The sequence below is a fragment of the Egretta garzetta genome, unplaced genomic scaffold, assembly GCF_000687185.1.
Source record: "Egretta garzetta isolate BGI_Z169 unplaced genomic scaffold, ASM68718v1 scaffold59, whole genome shotgun sequence".
Taxonomy (NCBI): domain Eukaryota; kingdom Metazoa; phylum Chordata; class Aves; order Pelecaniformes; family Ardeidae; genus Egretta; species Egretta garzetta.
In genome coordinates, this window is record NW_009267230.1 from 3891290 (window position 1) to 3910048 (window position 18759).

The 18759-nt window shown below is 40.6% G+C and overlaps 2 protein-coding genes across 5 annotated transcripts in view; one reads left to right on the top strand and one right to left on the bottom strand.

Annotated features, from left to right (window-relative positions):
- The first annotated feature begins 24 nt into the window (after positions 1 to 24).
- Positions 25 to 10445, top strand: SKP2 (S-phase kinase associated protein 2). The gene is made up of 9 exons (XM_035902725.1): positions 25 to 379; positions 1838 to 1947; positions 2229 to 2372; positions 2949 to 3083; positions 4458 to 4556; positions 6070 to 6197; positions 7839 to 7890; positions 8585 to 8692; positions 9279 to 10445. The coding sequence occupies exons 1-9, from the start codon at positions 212 to 214 to the stop codon at positions 9490 to 9492; spliced, it is 1158 nt and encodes a 385-aa protein (XP_035758618.1). The 5' UTR covers positions 25 to 211; the 3' UTR covers positions 9493 to 10445.
- Positions 10446 to 12115: 1670 nt separating this feature from the next.
- Positions 12116 to 18759, bottom strand: part of NADK2 (NAD kinase 2, mitochondrial) — a 25344-nt gene continuing 18700 nt past the window's right edge. For 3 of the 4 annotated variants that reach the window (XM_009647312.2, XM_009647309.2, XM_009647308.2), the window contains exons 10-11: positions 17831 to 17954; positions 12116 to 14640 (exon numbers count right to left, since the gene is read on the bottom strand). In XM_009647312.2, coding sequence (XP_009645607.1) covers positions 14502 to 14640; positions 17831 to 17954 — 263 coding nt within the window. In that variant the 3' untranslated portion in view covers positions 12116 to 14501. The other variant, XM_035902670.1, reaches the window with a different exon arrangement.

Below are 18759 nucleotides of genomic sequence, written 5' to 3' on the forward strand. Positions count from 1 at the left end.
GGGATGCGGATTGTGCGCGGCTGCGGAGCGCTTCGGGGCACGGGGAGCCCCATCTCGTGTTCGGCGTCGGCCCGGCGGCGCCTTGAGAGCCTGCGGGTTTTGCTGTGCCTGCAGAAAGCACCTCCAGGAGATCCCGTCCTCCAGCAGCAATGTTTCCAGCAGCTTCACCTGGGACTGGGACTCCAGCAAGACCTCGGATTTCCTCTCGGGCATGGGAGTGTCTGTCCTTAAGAAGGATAAGCTGGGCAATGAAAACACCCCTCAGGACCTGCTGGTGTCGTCACCCTGTCCTCCTCAGAAACGGCAGAAGGTGAAGGAGAAGGAAAAGGACTTTGTCATCGTGCGCCGGCCTCGGCTGCTCCGCGAGGCAGAGTCAGGTACCATCACCCTGGTCCAGGTTTCGTTCGCCCTTCAGGAGAGATGGAGAGCGGGCATCACAAGTCATTAGTACTTTATTCTGTGCTTTGGTTTTTTGCTCTTTCCCAGCAGAGTATTACTTGTAGACCTAGTGGCTTTCAGGCTTGGGATGATAAGTCCTGTTTTATGTAAGCCTTCAAGCAGAGGTGGCCTGGCTCCAGAGCTGTGGCCTACGTAAGCCATGATTGGCTACTGCCTAGCCCCACCAGCCCCTGTCTGTGTGTGTGTCCCTGTGTCTGTCTGCTCTTGCTGCCTGGGACTTGGCCCAGCAGGGCCCTGAGCTGCTTCTGTTGTTCTGCCCAGGGGACCTGTTCCAAGAGATGTTTCACCACATACCAAGCAGGGCCAGGATCTTCACAAAATACAGCTGTGGCTGTCAGATGAATATGGACCGTTGGTGCTGCTGTCTCCAGTACAATTTTGAAACCCAGGGGGGCCTGATTTTTTAAATTTATTTTTTTTTTTATCTTAAGCATCTAAGAAGTAAGATACTTGGTCCTCGAGACCAAAGGTATCCAGGTCCACATCTCTCATGGTGCAGGCTGAGGTATGCCAGAGGGGACATCCCCGTTCCTGTTGGAGCTGAGCTGTGAGCAATGCAGGGGACCCTGCCAGAGAGCAACAGGGAAGGTGCAGCAAAGGACGTAAGGCTCCAGGGCTGGAAAGGGACTGGCAGGAAAAGGGCAGGGCTGTAATGTGAAGGCCTGGGGCACTTGGAGAAGGGGTTATAGGATGCTGGGTTCCTTTTCCTGGTATCAAAATGTGTTTTCAGTCTGCAGCAACTACAGAATGCAAAATAAATAGCTTTCTCCAGACACTAGACTGTCATGTGAAAGGTGGGAATGCCTTCCATCAGCCCTGCTTTTAAATAAGATGGAGTGTTGGGTCACGGGCAGCTGTTCTTGAGCTCCACCGCCTAGAAATCTCCCATGTGAACGGCAACACCTTCTGGAGCCCTGTGTCTACTCGTGAGATGTTGAGATTGCACCACATCCTTTCAGATAATTCTGGAGGGGGGGAGGGTGTGGCAGTTTTAAGAGTTTGCAGTATCTGCTTTTTTCTGTGTACCACTCAAAAGCATAGCTCCCCTTCTGGGAGCCTGACATGCATAGGACAGATGGGCATGGCAGAGAAAAAAAATAGGACTGTACAAGCCTTAGAACAGAAGGGAATTAACTGAGATGCTCTTGTTTCAAAATGAGCATGTGAGTAAAGGTTATTGTCATTTTTTTAGGAAACTTGTTTTTCCATAGCTTTAGTTGATGCAGTGGAAAGCTTTGCATTTGCCAGTCATACCTAGGCAAAGATGGTTAATAATTTCTTCCTACAGTGAAGAGCTGAAAGGGGGGTAAGTAGTGGGCTGATGTCTGTATACCCTAGAGAGACTGTAGAGGTGCTTTTAACAACCACGCTAAACAAGGCATCTGAAAATGCACTTCCAGATGAATTACTTTTGGCAATCTTTGCGTATTTGCCCCTAAATGACTTGCTAAAAGTTTCCCTGATTTGCAAGAGATGGCATCGTCTTTCGTAAGTATTACTTCTCAGTATTTAGTACAAAGAAAACCTTTGCTTCTATAGACTGTTAAATGACCTGTTTCTCGGCTTGTTTATTCATTCATAATTCAGTTTATGCTCTATTTGGGTTATAAATATGTATAATAAAAAGATGGCTCACATTTTAACATTAGTAATTTCCATTAAATAGCTTTCCTTCCTCTCAGCCTTTTGTGACACTGAAAACTTTCTGTGGTTATACTTGTAGCTCTGACCCTTTCTAACTCGCTAACAAGTAAAATTCTGTGCCTTAGGTTTGATGAATCTCTCTGGCAGACTCTTGATCTGACTGGTAGAAATCTGCTGCCAGGAGTGATTGGACAGTTGCTGCCTGCAGGTGTTACTGTATTCCGCTGCCCAAGATCTTGTATTGGGAATCCATTGTTTAAAACAAGCAAGTAAGGCTTTTTCTGCGTGTTCTGGATCCTGAAGCCACATCTCAGATATTCACAGTTTCTCTTGCGTATTTTTGGTTTTAAGGTCTCCACCAGTAGTAGCACTCGTGTTGTCTCTGGAGTATGGAAGAGCTGATCAATGGTTAGGCATGTGTTGAAATAAGAGGATCTGTGTTCACCTGTCAGTTATTTAAAACCAAGTTAATGCAATTTTTGAAAGTATCAAGCACCATCATCCACTTGCAATTTATACCTTGTAGAACCAAGAATTGTCAACGTCTCCAGCATTTTTATGGGGGAAGCTGAAAAAAATTATTTAACTCAGCTGGATAGACTTCTCAGGTGTTATGACAAATCCTGTACATGCCTTGAGGATAGGAGTTCTGCAGTTTTGGGCTGGTAGCTTAGCAGAAGGGCCAGTGAGCTTAGTGGTATGTCCAATGTGCAGCTGAATACAACAGTATAATTATTTTCCGCAAGCTTTGCATAGCTTTAGTGTATGGGGTATACTTATGGTATGGGGAATTTGTGGAGCAGGTTTTAATGCAATTTTAGTAACCTGCCTTTCTCCTTTTTTAGACCTCTCAGAGTTCAACATATGGATTTGTCGAACTGCACAGTCTCTGTTGCAGACCTCCAGAGTATTCTGTGTCTGTGTGAAAGGCTGCAGAACCTCAGCTTGGAGGGACTAGTCCTATCTGATGACATCATCAAGTGAGTGACATGCTGGGAAGTAAATACCTTCTGTTTGGTGCTACCATTTTGTGCAGGCTAGCGAAAGAATGCAGTTGAGATTTGTTCATTGTGAGAGTCTTTTGAAACAGCCAGTTTTAGGCACCTAACAGAGCTAGCTGGCAGGCTAGATGAGCTGCCTCTTTCCTCTCCATCCACCAAGAGATGAGGTGGGGAAGAAACACCCCTCTGGAAGAGGTGTTTGTTGGTGGCCTTTTTTTTCGTTCCCGAGAGTACGGGGAGCCTGGGGAAACAGCTCATCTGTCTAGGGTTTATGTCTCCCTTGGCTGTTCCCACAGCCAAGCTGTACAGCAGAGCCACTTTTATTTTCCTATTTCTGTGCTCGCAAGATAACTTAGTGTTTGGCATACAGGTTCTTTTCTGTTTTAAGGGGTCTCAGCAGGTCTCCCACCAGATACTCATTGTGCTTTGCACTACTTCTCACTTCTTCATTGAACTTCACTCTAGTTGTCTGGTAGTTTACAGATTCTGTCAAGCAGATGAACTGTTTGGTTAAACTAGAAAACATCAATGGGTGTGCAGTCAACCTCCTGTTCAGGTGATTGTGGAGGTGCCAGGGACCATAGGTCAGATGGCAGAGACTCTGGGTGTCCTGCTTTCTACTTTTGAGCTTTCTGATGCCTTCCTCACACCAGAGGGGGAAAACAAAAAAACCAAACAAACAAAAAAAAACAAAAAAAAAACAAACCCAAAAAAACCCAGAGCACAAATAAACCAATATAGTTTGACTTTTGACACCAGACAAAAAGTTTCTGAAAATTTGGCACTAATTAGGCACCAATGATGGGATTCTATTGCCTTGTGTACAAATGTAGATACTGGGTGTAAGGGTTTTTCCAGATGTTGCCAACTGCATGTCTGCTCTAGTCTTGCAAACGTGTTCAGGGAGATGCTATTTGGACATGCATTTTCTTCTGGAATAACCTCCATCTTGCAGAGAGGTGACTTCAAAAATGGGATGATTGCTTTGTCTTTTGTAGAGGCATAGTCATCTCTAATAAGCCATGGTGTGTATTTAATGGCATACAACAGGAGAAGGTGAAAAGAAATTGTTTCCTTTTAAACTTTTCAGTTTATAAATTTGCAGACTTGTCATGTATGCCAGGTAGATAGGCAAGTATTCCTTTCAGAGTTGTGCTATGACGCAGCAAGTACAGAGTTGAGATCCTTACGGACTCTTAGGTTGGTCAGTTTACTGAAGGTGCAATGGTGCATGTTTAACAAATAATTCTGTGCTTGGGATCTTAGCTCTTAAAAATAAACACATATCCTAGCAATGCCAGCAGTGTTCCAACATCAAAATTTTATCAGACTTTTCTTCTTTCTTCTCTACAGGAGCATTGCTAAGAATCCTGGTTTGATACGACTAAATCTCTGTGGGTGCTCAGGGTTTTCTGCAGAAGCCTTGGAGCTGATGTTGAACAGCTGTTCTACGTAAGACAAAAATAGTTTTTGCTACTCATGAGAAGAAGGATCCTTTTTATTTTTTTTCCACAGGCATCCCAACTGTACTTCTCTCTAATGCCTTTTGTATTTTTTTATATTTTCTGTTCCTAAATGCCTAATAGTTCATTATTAGCTGAATAGTCAGATAGTTTCTTTCCATCAAGCTGTTTTCTTCTTTAATAGCAAAGATGTACTTCAGCGATTTTTCATGAGTTTCCTTGATTGTTCTTAAAGGAAGTCTTGTGTTGGGTTTTTGTTCTTTTGATTATCATGTACATTTGATTTTCTTAATGAAAGCACTATGTGATCGTCACAAATGGAAAGTGTGTGCTTCGAAACTGAAAAGTAGAGTCCCAGAGCTCCCTCTGCAATCAGAGTACAGCGTGAATGGCAGAAAACATCCATCCATGATAGAATAATCCTTGAGTAACCTTCTACTTCATGAAGCACTGTGTTCAGATTGACAGCTCCAGTGATTAAACCATCTGCTGGTAGGAAGTCACTGAACTGAGCCCCAGTCAGTCTGGGATTTATATCCTGACCTTTCTGTGAGATGCTGGACAATCTCCTTAACCTTTGCTTCTGCAAAAGCATGTTTTTAATCAAACTGCAAGTTAGTGGACAGGCAAAACCTTAATCTTTCTCTGCCTCTCGTGGGTAGATAACTTCTGTTTCTTGGTCTAATTACTTGGATCATGAGCTCTTTAGGGAATGGCAGTCTGTACAGCGCACAGTGCGTAGCAGATGGCAAACCTGATCCTAGGCATGCCAGTGGCAATTTTAACTGTTTTTTCTTATACGTAGAGATTGCCAGCTAAATGCTCTAGTTGTGCTGTTCACTGCATCTTTGTCCTCTGGTTACATCTACAACACCTGCACATAAAACAAAAACTTTGTCCCAGCCCTGAATGGTGATAGGCTCTAGCTAATCAAGCATGTAAAGAGTTAGTTAGGTCACAGTGTGGCCAATGCTTATATAAAACTACAAAGTATTTCATGCTAATTAGAATTAATTGGTCATCTGACCAATGCTAATAATGGACAGCCTTTTTTCCTCTCAATGTGAACATCTGTTCAGTAGTAACAGATTCAGGTCACAAACCCAGAAGTAAGATGAAAAGACAGTGTCTCCCCGTGGCAGTCCCTGGAGAGAACCATTTCACTTCCTGAGATGTTACTGAATCATTCTAGTTGGAAGTGACCTTGGGAAGTCACTTCAACCCCTTGCCCAGAGCAGCAGGGTCTAAATTCTGCACTGGCCAGGCTGATGAGGACTTTCTCTGGTTGGATCTTGAAAACCTTCAAAGACAGATTCCACAGCCTGGGCAACCTGCTCCGGTGCTTAATTACTGTCATAGCAAAATCTGTAGTCGTGAATACAGGAAGTTGGTAGCAGGTGTGTTACAAGTTTTTGCCATAAAAGTATTGACTGTAACAGATAAGATCAGAACTCAAACTGTATTTCATTCTTCTAAACAGCTCTTTGTTCATCTGTGTGTAGGTTGGACGAGCTGAACTTGTCCTGGTGTGACTTCACAGCCACCCATGTCAAAGCAGCAGTCAACCATATTACTTCAAGAGTAACCCAATTAAATTTAAGTGGATACAGACAGAATCTACAGATACCAGGTAAATAGCAGCATGGCAAACCTTTATCCCACTATGGGATAAAGCAGCAAGCTTTATATTTTCTTCTGGTTGGCATCCACTGAGTGTATAGAGCAACCATGCACTAACACTGATTTTTGTGCTCTGTATAGCTTGGTGTTCTTGCTGTCAGATAATCTTATGCATGTCTCTGGCTCAGCAGTGATGGGTGAGATGATTTGTGTTCTGAATTTAAAAATAGTCAGGTGAAAGCTCATTTCATTTTAGGTTGAAAGGCCCTTACTTCTGAAGTTATTCCTGGAAGCAGGATACAGTTCACAGTGGAACATGGGATCCAGTGCGAATTAGCCTTCCAGATACTGTTCTTGGAGCCTTCTTAAAGGCTTCTGCTATTGTGGCTGCTGAAGGCATCTTCCAAAAGAGAACAGTCACAGTAACTACTTGAGTTTCAGGCTGATATGATGTCTTACAGACACCAGTTAATTTGGAAGGCAAATAATCTCAGTGATCAACAGTGATCAACTCAGCGATCAACTATTTACTTGCTTGTAGTTCTAGGAGGGAAAGTTGGGTAGGGTTACAGGGTAATAGAAAATGCAGAGAAATACAGATTTGGGAAGAGAGCACAACAAAATGGACAAGAGCATAAAGGGTGAAATGTCTTTGATAGTAAAGAGAAATTCATTTTCTCAGCGAGCAAATGCGATGATGGCAGTGGCTGACAAGCAGGTAGGTGACACACAGGCTGTGACCTTTCTTTTTTTCCTGTTTAAATGTCACACAGACCTTGGCATGCATTCTCTTGTGGGCAGGGACCAGTCTTTTTATCTCAGCCCAAAACCCATAAACAAACATGCTACATAATCTTCAAATCAGGAATTTGAACCTTCTGTTGATCTGACCCGTAGAGACAATGTGCAGAGCTCTTCTGTTTGCAAAACATTTTCTATGAGTAATTTTACTGTTTTAATGCAATTTATAAGGCATAAGATTTGAATAGTTCACTAATTCTCATGATTTAGGTGTTGTTTTCAAGTAAATTCTGAAATACCAAAATCCTCTTGCATGTTGATTAGCACCCTGCTAATCATACTGGCCTTTTAGGTGATACCTGAGCTGTGGGTGATTCTATGCTGGTTGTAGACAATGAAAAGATGGTCTCGAGAATTTACAGTTTAACTCAGGAAAACCGCAACTTTGTCATGAGGAGAGTACTTTCTGTGGTTAAAAATGGAGACTCCTTAAGAACTTGATGCTCTGAAAAGGTCTTTCATGTGTGGAAATATTTTTTTTCTATTTTTTCACTACATGCAAGAATTTCAGGCATCTCGCCATTACTGTGTCTCGGTAGATTTTTACAGCATTATTATTTGAATGATTCACTTGCCAAGTTGCTGGTGGAATTGACTTTTAAGGACACTTCTTTGGACTAAATGGATCTGTTTTGCTGAGGATTAAAAAAAAGTCCTTATAAGGTATCTTGATAGGCAGACGATATGCTGTATGTCTTCAGTGTGTATCTTTTTAACAAAAAGTTGTGCTTCGGTTATTGGGTTCCAGTACAGAACATGTAAGTGAACATGCGTGGAAGTGCGTAGACTGTATAAATCACGTTCATCTTGTTACTGAAAGATGGACTGACTCTGTGTGACCTCTTTTCAGACGTTAAAACACTGGTGGAAAGATGTCCTTTTCTGGTCCATTTAGATCTAAGGTAAGAAGACCTGTGCAGCTAGTCCTTAAATCCCTATGGTTCAGGGCCTTGCCAATTCTCCTGTGGTGCAGTAATTATATAGCAATAACGCATGATTGTGTAGGATTGCCCAACCAGAAAATACTTCCTGTGCTAAACCTACAAAAGATTTCCTATCTGGCATGACCTAAACTGGAGCGGGTAGGTAACCTGAAGATTTCTTTGTTGCCTTGGCATAAATGTTACATGCATACAGGATTTGTTAACTAACAAGTGATTGTAGTCGAGAGGTAGAGTGGAAGGAAGCATTTAGATGCATACAGTTTATGAGCCTAGCACACTTAGAGAGGGTTTAGTTCAGCTCAAATTTGTTAATTGGCCATAGAACTTTAAAAAAAAAAAAAAAGTGTATTTTGGTTTTGACTTATTCAATTAAAATATTTTGAAATCTCAATGTGTAAAGTAACTGCCTTTTCATGGCATGAGTTCTGCTGAAGAGTATCTGCCTGCAGAGAAGCTTCTGCTTCACTTGCCCTTCAGTGAAAATCAAAATCCCTCCCCCACAACATATATATGACACTAGAAATGGGTTGTTAGAAATGGGTGGTAGAAAAAGAAGTTGATACTCGTTACATTTCTCAGTTTGAATTTTGGAAATGCCAGATTTGCTGCTATTTTATACTTAAACCTCTATTTCATGTGCTCTCATGTACAGTGACAGCGTGATGTTGAAACCTGAGTGTTTCCAGTTTTTTCATCAACTCATCTTTCTACAACATCTGTGTCTTAGCCGGTGTTATCAGATATCACCTGCTGCCTTAGTGTAAGTAATCCCTAAATGGCTTTGGTTTGCTATTCATGCAGAGCATAAGGGAATTTAAAGCGTGTGCTGTCACGATGACAGCTTGTATGTCTCTGCCTTTCGATTTTGTCCAACACTTGCTTATAGATACACAGTTCACATGATGACTGGGCAAATGTGAAGCAATTGAGAAGCCAGGGCTGGCTACTCACCAAAGTGTCGTAGCAAATTGGAGACTGATAGTACCTAGGGGCTTGTGTCCTCTGAGCCACATCCTGAGACTTCATCTGGGGCAATTCCTTCCACTTCTTCTAAACGTTCAAGTCCAGGGAAATGAAAGGGGAGGAACCAGTTTGTTTTCACTCTGTGTGGGAGAGAGGGAGAGAACAGCAAGAAGCAATTTATGCAGCCTGTTTCCTGACTTATCAGTACAAAGAACTGGTTTCAATTAAATATGTGCTTCTAAAAAGTAGGAAGGGGAATTTAGCTTAATTAGTTATCTTACTTCTAAGAAATTAGTAGAAATGGAGTTACCTAGTTTGGGTACAGACTGGGGAAAAAAAAAGTCTTCAGGCTCATGATTAATTTTGTATTTTTCTCCTTCTAGAGAACTTGGTGAAATTCCAACATTAAAGACTCTTCAGGTATTTGGAATAGTGACTGATAGCTCCCTACAGCTCCTCAAGGAAACACTTCCTGACTTGAAGATCAATTGTTCACACTTTACAAGTATTGCAAGGCCAACTGTTGGCAGTAAAAAGAACCACGAGATTTGGGGGATCAAATGCAGATTGACACTGAGAAATCCTAGTGGCTTATGATCATGTACAATGCACTGGATGGGATGGACACACTGTGTGAAACTCCTTAAAAAGCAGAGTGCTGGTGCACCTTTAATCACAGTACTGTTATTGTAAAAAGCATTCTAACTTGGTCTTACGCCTTAATGTAGCTTCATAAATATTTTTACAGTGAGGTTTTTTTTTTACTTAAAGCCTTTAGAAATCTGATGATCTATGAGCAGTTTTAGAATTTTTCCTTGTCTTTTTTTTTTTTAACAGGGGAGTTTTTAAAAAATATCATGAAACAATCATTGTAATTAAACAATGTCAGCCTCTAGCAACTGTTGCAGGCTGTGATGCAGCTATTGTTGCTCTAAGGTGTTCTAAAGGTCCTTTTGGTTAAATTCTGGCTCTACAACTCCTGAAACAGCTTGTGGAGGTGCTAGGTGTCTTAGTAAGGCTTACTAAGGAATTGTCTTTGAGTTGGCAGAACTCAAAACGAATAGTGGTATTAAACCAATTAAAATCCTTAATTGAACAAGATGTTCAGTAAGATGAGAAGCCGCCCAGTTTGTGGGTTGTTTCCTGTATCAGCTGTTTCTTGTGGTGGTGCTAGGCTTTATGATTAGATGTTGCAGAACCTTAATGTAGCTTTGGTGAGCTTTATCTCAGATACGACGTCTTAAAAACGTTCTCTTGCTGCCTGTAAAGAACACGATCTTTCAACTGCAACTCACAAATTGGCAGAAATCTTGCAGGAGGAGGGCCCAAGTGATTCAAGATCTCGAGACCAAAATCAAAACTTTGGGACTGCAGTGTAAGAGTGCTGAAAGGAAGAGATGGTCTGGTGCTATTAAGACGCATAAATTTCTCTTTTATAATAGCTTATGTTTGTAGTATCATTTCACTTCTTTTATCTGTAACACTAACTACTACTGTCTAGGGGTGGGGTTTTGGGGTTTTTTTGTCATAGGAAAAGCTGAATAACTGTCCAAAAAAACCTACCACCAAACCCCAAAACCAAACTAAGGATAGGCACAGATAATGACTTTAAATAAAAATTTGATCTAGATCTGTCATCAGGGTCCTCATGCATAAGCCTAGAATGTTCCAGCAGGTGTGTTTGTTCATTGAGAAGTCCTAGGGCAAAACTTGCACCCTGTGTAGGGCATGAATATGCTGCTTTTCTTCCCATGAATGCAGCAAGCAAACAGGTGGTGAATTATTAATGGATGCTTAAGGTTAGCCTACATCATTACTGTAGGGCTGTTGCGTAGGTGTAGTGTTTCCATCTCAATCTGAAGAAAAGAGTTCGGGGATAAATATCTGGTAGTACAGAACAGATTAATTACTGTGGAAAGATTGTATGACTACTAGCAGTTGATATTTAACTTGACATTCTATAGTATAGCAAATACAGCATTGTCTTGTTAATCTGTTCTAAGCTGGTTTGTATTTTATTAGATTTAACAGAGGGTAAGTAACACTTGAGTCACTAATGGGCTTGTGCCCTTACAAAAGAGTTAACGGGCTTGTGAAAGCTGGAGTGGAGAAGGGATGGGAGGTTGGAGGACATTGGATATTCTGCTGCTTCACAGTTTGCAGCCTTAAGTTTATGCCTTAAATTACTTCAAGGAAAAAAAGTAAATCTTTACAGCACAGCACTATTGCGAATTCTTCCCTCTGCACAATGTAACCTCATACTTTTGCATTTAATAAAGATGTAAGGAATTGCTGTATTGTACAAAATGACTGATGGATGGGTGAACACTTCCCCTGACTTGCCACCAACTTTGTGTTGCAGATTAAAAAAAGATAAATCTGTCCAGTGTCTAAACAATGGTGGTTTAGAGGACAGGGTGTTAATCACCAATACACTTGGCATTTAATATCCTGTGCTTTAAAACGCTGTACAGAATTGGGATAGTATGGCTTTAGCTAGAAGCTGAACTTGGTTCTTTGAGTACCAAGGACTCAAAGGAAGAGGACAAATACTGCTGCAGGTCTGTTTGTTTGTTATGATGGCAGCTTAGCAGACACATAATGGAAGTCCTCTCCATAAGGTGCACCACTGACCTTTTCCTAACTGAAAAAAGTTATTTGGTAGCTCCAAGCAATCCATACCAAAAACTGCTACCCCTAACTGAAAAAAGTTATTTGGTAGCAGTTTTTGGTATGGATTGCTTGGAGCTACGTAGATTAAGTCTGCATTTTACCTACAACATGAAGGCTTAGAAACCATTACTTAAACTGCACAGTAAGTGAGAAGGAGCTGAGAACATGAAACATTTTTGAAAGTTGAAATAAGGCACAGGACAATTTTAGGTATCTATTAAGTTTTTAATTTTTATTACATAATGTATAAACACCACTTTTTTAAAAAAAAAGCAAAGAATGACAGGTCTAGTTTAGCAGAACACAGTGTGGACTGGCACTAAATGAAAAGACCATGGATTTGATTCAGCAGGTAGAAGAGGTACAGAGTTCACTGCCAGTACAGGCAGGTTAAATCAGCATTAAACCAATACTCAGTCCTGTCACAGAATACTGTCTGCTGGGTAAGTTGTCTGTACTGCAATCCTCTGTAATAAAAGGATCCCTAAAAAGGATTCTACAGTTCTTTAATGAAATAAGGTAGTTGCTTGCTGTTTATTTACTATAGATCTCCAAATCATCCTAGTTATTTAAATCAAGCATTGACCAGTAAATGCTTCATCAGAAGTGCAATTAAATACAGACAAAACCAGTAGAGGTCACTCATGAGTAGGTCAGGTTTCCATTTTGCTAAGTAAATTAGGAATTTGACTGACAAGTCTCTTACTAAGCCCTAAACCAGATCATACTTTGGGTCTGTAGGACTGAAAACATTGCCTTTTAGTCTTAGCATTTATAGTAAGGATGACAAGCACCTTTAAGAGGTATGCACCCTGATCAGACTAAGCACTCTCCATTAAAACATTACTGAACACAAATGTCTAAGTAGGGGACAGGGTTTCTGCCATAAATTCATCTATGCAGGTATTCAAGGACACTTTAAATACCTACACCTCTGATCTAACACAGTGGTGAAGTCCTAGGAAATCATAAAAATTAATGGCATTGGTGTGTTGTGGTTTTTTGTTTTTTTTTTTTTAATCTTAACAGCATATTGACTAGTGTACTAAACAGAGGCACATAAATCATCCTTAACTGGTTACAGATGGATCAGGAATAACCAAAACACCCTAGTCTCCATGCAGCTAACTTTAAAGAAAGGTTAGTCTTTCACATCTTTACCTTCGGACCAGCTTTGCAGATCATGTTAGATATTAAGAGCTTCATTCTGATAGTTCCCAAACTTACCAAGTTTTGAAAGAGTATTTGGCTACTTTGATTTTCCCCCTCTGGTCTGCAATCCCAATAACTCAAGCAGATAGTGTAAATAACTCAACCTGCAGCACACTTAAAAGGTGAAATGTACACAGAGATAGCTTTTTCAGGAAGCTCCATCTGTTATCACATTTTCCTCGAAATGAATGGTCTGGTCAATCAATTTCCTCTAAATTCTGATTTACAGTGAATACAAACACTTTAGTAGTAGAAAAAAAAAATCCTTTACCCACTTCCTCCACCTACAAAGATCAGCTTACATTTTGTGATTAGCAATAAATACACTGATTGGCCACACTGGACACCGTTTCCATTAGACCTGAGAACATCTGTTACAGAAGTCTCTTCATTGAAAAGTAGCTTGAAGAAAACTCACTTTTGGAAACAGATCTGTAGTAGACAGAACAAAACACATTTGTTTGTTTCAAGTCACGTAGCAGAAGAGTTCCTGCTGTAGGAATCTTCATTTTGTCAAACTCTGCCCTCTCATCTATGCAATGATCAGCACAGATTTCCAAAGGCAGTCATAGTTCACAGTTTCTCTGAAACATTACCTAAAAAGCTATTTCCCCTTCTATAATCAGAGCTTTTTTCCTGGTATCAATTTGCTTACCTAACACATGAGCAGAGGCTTGTAAAATTAAAATTAATTTGTTGCCAACTAAATATCAGTAGAATTCAGCATAGAATTGGAAATTAAAACTTTCTGGGGAAGTTGAAAACACACATTTGGAAAACATATAGGTATTAACTTGTGCTCCAACCACTAGCATCCAGCACCTTGCATTCTTGATTATAAAGAAACTCAGAACCTAAAATTCCAAACCATTCAGCTTGATAAGGCCAAGTATTTTTCTTAATGATAGCCACCTACATATACTACTGTGACTGAACACCTGCTAGCCAGTGAATACATTCAGTGAAGGAGTACATCGTATTTCAACACATTTTCTATAGTTTGTATATCCCCATTAAAGGGCTCAAGAAAACCCTTGGGTTTCAAGTCCCTCTAACCAAAGCAAAAAGGTAAAAGCTACCTCATTCAGGATGTGATTAAATCAGACTTTTACTATTAATGTAAATCCCCAAAGTAGAAAAAATACTGGAAGAGCAAAAAAAATTGTCACAAGTTGTATGAAACTACAAAGTTGTAAAATTTTTGAAAAGCATATAAAAGGTTTGTATTTCCATTTCTATTATGTCAACATCAGGATTTACCAAAATCTATATATCCTTGCATCAAAGCACTAGATTGACAGTCAACTTTTCTACAAAAGTATATGTATGAAGGTGTTTAGTTTCATCAGTCCCAGACTGTTACTACAAAACTGTACATCTGAATATTTAATGCTACTTGACTTGATACTTTTAACCCATCTACCTGTGTTTAAAAAGATGTTCTTCCATGTTTGCCTTACAGGTTAAAATGTCAATTTTCACTGAAGCTAGAGGTAAGACTTCAGATATATTTCTTTTACACCAGATGAAAAAAAGAGCTTAAATATCAGGCTAAGATTTCCCCAACCCAAAGGAGTGAAAAGCATCTCAAGCTTCCTCCAAATGCTCTTCCATCCAAAAAGGCCAACTTCCAACTTAATGCAGCATTGTGATGTGCTGTCTATCCCCAGTAGTTCCCTCTCTGGATCCACAATTGTTTCAGCAGAAGACAGTGGGGTCCTTCACTCTTCCAGCAGAACAGTGCACAGTGCATCCTCTGTATCAATCATTATCGAAGCTATCGCCCCATCATTGAATTCAAAAGATGTTCCTCCATCTACAACCATACATGCATCCCAACAACGGGAACGGACACAGACTCTGCAAAAAACCCAAAAAATAAGTTTTCATAAAATAGCTTAAAAAATTTAAGTATTTCACATAAGCACTTATCTGAACAATAAGACTGGTTTTTGGACATAACATTTTGTGTGGGTTGGTAAATGCTTAATCACACAGGAGCATACTTAGAGAAGAATTTAGCATGGTACTAAGCACTAGAATCCCCCAACCTATCAGTACTTTGCATAGACATAGCAAAGAGTCCAGAGAGGACTGAAGGACTTGGTCAAATGGAGGATATTGTTCCAGGAGTCTGAGAACAGCCTTAACATAATACTTGATATTGAAAGCTGCAGTTCAGGTTTATTTTTTAAAGCACGCTGATGATGATCCCATTTAATAGTGATTTGCTTAATCTTCTACAGAAAAATTTTCAATTAATTTGTGATTCTAATGTATGGTCTTCGTGTTAAGTGGAACATGCAGTTTCAACTAGCAATGCTTGAGATTCGAATAATTTGCATATGAATATAGTCTATTTTGTTACATGAATCATTCACAGAGAGATGGAAAAGTAATTTCAAACACAAAGCTGAAGGTCAGAATGCTTGCCAGGCAACCTCATAAATAGGTATTACAGCATATTACTATCAATATTAGAGTTGGACTACTATATCTTTAAGCTAAGAAATTTAAATTTAAGCTTATATAATTTAAGGCAGCTCTTTTAGAGCTGGACAAGAGACAATAAAGCTACTAACCATCTTCCTTTTCACTTACCTTTAAAAGGAAAATTAACTCAACCATTGGAATTTATCTCTTCACATATGTAGAAACAGATAAAACTGTTAAATAAAGAGTTCCTCAAACTTTTTTCGTATTGCTAGATGGGAACCAATAGTTACACCAGAGCAGCTGCAAGACTGCAGTCTCACATGGATGTGCTTGGCTGTTTCCAATTTAGGCCTTGGACTAGACAATGTTTTGATCTCCAAAATCAACAGCTATCCAGTGACTTAAATTTTCAGCAAGACATATCTTTCACAAACATGAAAAGCTTGGAAGCACAGCCACTGTGTCAAAGCTTAGCTGGCCTGTGCATCACTAAAACATAGCCAAGTCTGGACACTGCAGAAGAACATGGGGACATGTTCCACTCCTCCATTTCACTCCGGGCAGCTATTATGTCAAAAAAGATAAAGAACATCAGTGGGGAGATGTCTAGTATCAAGAGCTAGAGATCAACTGTGACAGTCAGTGAATACTACTTAAAAAAGGAAAAATGGGCAGATAACCCTCATAGGTATGCAGACATTCGTAGCTCCAGTATAGTTTTTATAGTATATCCAGTGTTGAGGACTCCAAATAAGACAAGACTTGGTACTGTAGGACCCATGGATGAAAATGCAATTATTTGCTCCTATTTTAACCTCTCCTCTTACGATCTCTTAAGATTTATTCATCCTTGAGAACTCCCAAACTCAAATGACTAAGCAGCAATAAACATTCTAAAACGACACATACACACTGGGCATCTAACATTGTAATATTTAGTTCCAGTAGTCAGAGATGTCCTTTATTACTAGGTCATAAAATGTTGTTGTAACACTGATGTGGCTCAAAAGGAGCAGAATTTGGGGGTCCTTCACGCATTTGTTTTGATATAAAAGGTTGAATTAACATTTAATGGATACTGAGATACTGTATTGTTCTCAACATAGTTATTCTGAACATGTAACTTAACAGTTTCATGAGTTTATATTTAATTGAGGCAAGCTCCAGAGTCACAGAGTCATTTAGGTTGGAAAAGACCTTTAAGATCAGAGTCCAACCATTAACCTAACACTGCCAAATCCACTGACATCTACCTGTCTTTTAAATACCTCCAGGGATGGGGACTCCACCACTTCCCTGGGCAGCCTGGTCTAATGCTTGACAATCCTTTCAGTGAAGAAATTTTTTTCTAATGTCCAATCTGAACTTCCCCTGATGCAAGCGCCCTAAATTAAAATGACTGAATTACCAAATAATTTAGTTTGGAAGGTCAGCTAGTCCAACCTCCCACTCAAAGCAGGCCTTACTTCAAAGACTGATTAGGTTTCTTAGGGCATTGCCCAGTCAAGTTTTGTTTGACAGTGACAGCACTTTAGGTAACCTATTCTACTGCCTGACGATTCTCACTGTGAAAATTTTTTCCTTTATCAGAATCTTACATCCTGTAAAATTATGGCTGTTGCCTCATATTCTGCTCTGAGAAGAGTTTAACTCAGCCTCCTCTCTAAACATCCGTTAGTAGCTGAAGACAGCAACTGGATCCACCCTGCTTAGTCTTGTCTCCTCCAGGCTAAAAAACAACAGCACTGTTTGAGTACCTCCTTTACTCACCATGTGTTTTGGCCCCCTACTGATCTCAGTGGCACTTTCTTGAATTCACTCCCTTATTGTCCATACCTGTCTCTCATACTGAGGGAAATGGCACACAGGCAAAACGGGGCACAGTGTAAGACTATGCACATATAAAACATTAAATAGGCATAACAGGACGTGGAAACATGTTCTTCCTGTTGTTATGAGAATACTCAAGCCCCTCAGAACACAAACCAGATGCTGAAACACTTCAAGGGCAACTCCTGGATTACTCATAATTTGACAAATACACAGAATGAAATAACTCTCCAGTGACTACTGAACTGAGTACTGCGTCCAGCTCTGGAGCCCTCAGCGCAAGAAGGACATGGAACTGTTGGAGCGGGTCCAGAGGAGGGCTACAAAAATGATCCGAGGGCTGGAGCTCCTCTGCTATGAGGACAGGCTGATAGAGTTGGGCTTGTTCAGCCTGGAGAAGAGAAGGCTGCGTGGCGATCTTATTGTGGCCTTTCAGTACTTAAAGGGGGCCTATAGGAAAGATGGGGAAAATCTTTTTAGTAGGGCCAGCTGTGACAGGACAAGGGGTAATGGTTTCAAACTAAACCAGGGTAGGTTTAGACTGGATATAAGGAAGAAATTCTTTACAATGAGGGTGGTGAAACACTGGAAGGGGTTGCCCAGAGAGGTGGTGGAGGCCCCATCCCTGGAAGCATTCAAGGCCAGGTTGGACGGGGCTCTGAGCAACCTGATCTAGTTAGCGGTGTCCCTGCTCACTGCAGGGGGGTTGGACTAGGTGACCTCTAGGGGTCCCTTCCAACCCCAAACATTCTATGATTCTATGACTGCTACAGCCAATACTCACTTTGAAGAGAAGCCACGCTGCCGGCTACTTGAGAAAACTCTGTTTACAATAGGTTCTCGAATACTGAAAAACATCTTTGGTTCTTCTGGACTGTAGAGCAGGGACTCATTGTAATCATTTGTTACTGTCAATAGAGAAATCAACCATTAGCTTTTCCAGGGAAAATCAGTTATTATCAGAAACACACACTCCTCCAGGGAAGAGCAGCTTCCCTACCAAGAGGAAATATTGAGTCTTACCAGATGTTTAATAGCCTTCACCTGCAAAAAAAAATTATTTTACAGGAGATTCCTTTCAGTTCTATTGCACAGCGAACACTCAACAGCTCTCTCCAGGTGATTAAATATTAAGTGTCTCCAATCTTAGGAGAACTGAAATTCTCCTGAAGATCTATACATATGGCAGTCTGAGTATGTGCTTTTATACTGCCATTTTTCACCAAATATGCCTAAATAATATTTGTAAAAAACCCTAATATTGCAAAAGTGCTACAGTACTGAGAGCAGTCCTGAGTTTTAAGAGTATGAACAAAATGAACTGGCCAAAGTTAAGACACCTTAAAGAAATCTTGCTGTCCTGGTTTCGGCTGGGATAGAGTTAATTTTCTTCATAGTAGCTAGCATAGTGCTGTGTTTTGGATTTAGTACCAGAAGAATGTTGATAACACACTGATGTTTTCAGCTGTTGCCAAGTAGTGCTCAGACTACTCAAGGACTTTTTGAGCTTCTCCTGCTTGCCCAGGTGCATAACAAGCTGGGAGTACAGCACAGCTAGCACAGCTAACCCAAACTGTCCAAAGAGCTATTCCATACCATAGAATGTCATGCTCGGGGGCGGGGGGGGGTTAGTTAGTTCGGGCGGTTGGTCGGTTGCGGGGAGACTGCTCGCGGCTCGGGGACTGCTCGCGGCTCGGGACGGGCTGGGCATTG

Coding starts and splice junctions, on each gene's coding strand:
- SKP2 (XM_035902725.1), top strand. CDS start 212: ATGGGAGTGTCTGTCCTTAAGAAGGATAAGCTGGGCAATGAAAACACC. Junction 1,948..2,228: donor AAGAGATGGCATCGTCTTTC/GTAAGTATTACT, acceptor TCTGTGCCTTAG/GTTTGATGAATCTCTCTGGC. Junction 6,198..7,838: donor ACAGAATCTACAGATACCAG/GTAAATAGCAGC, acceptor ACCTCTTTTCAG/ACGTTAAAACACTGGTGGAA.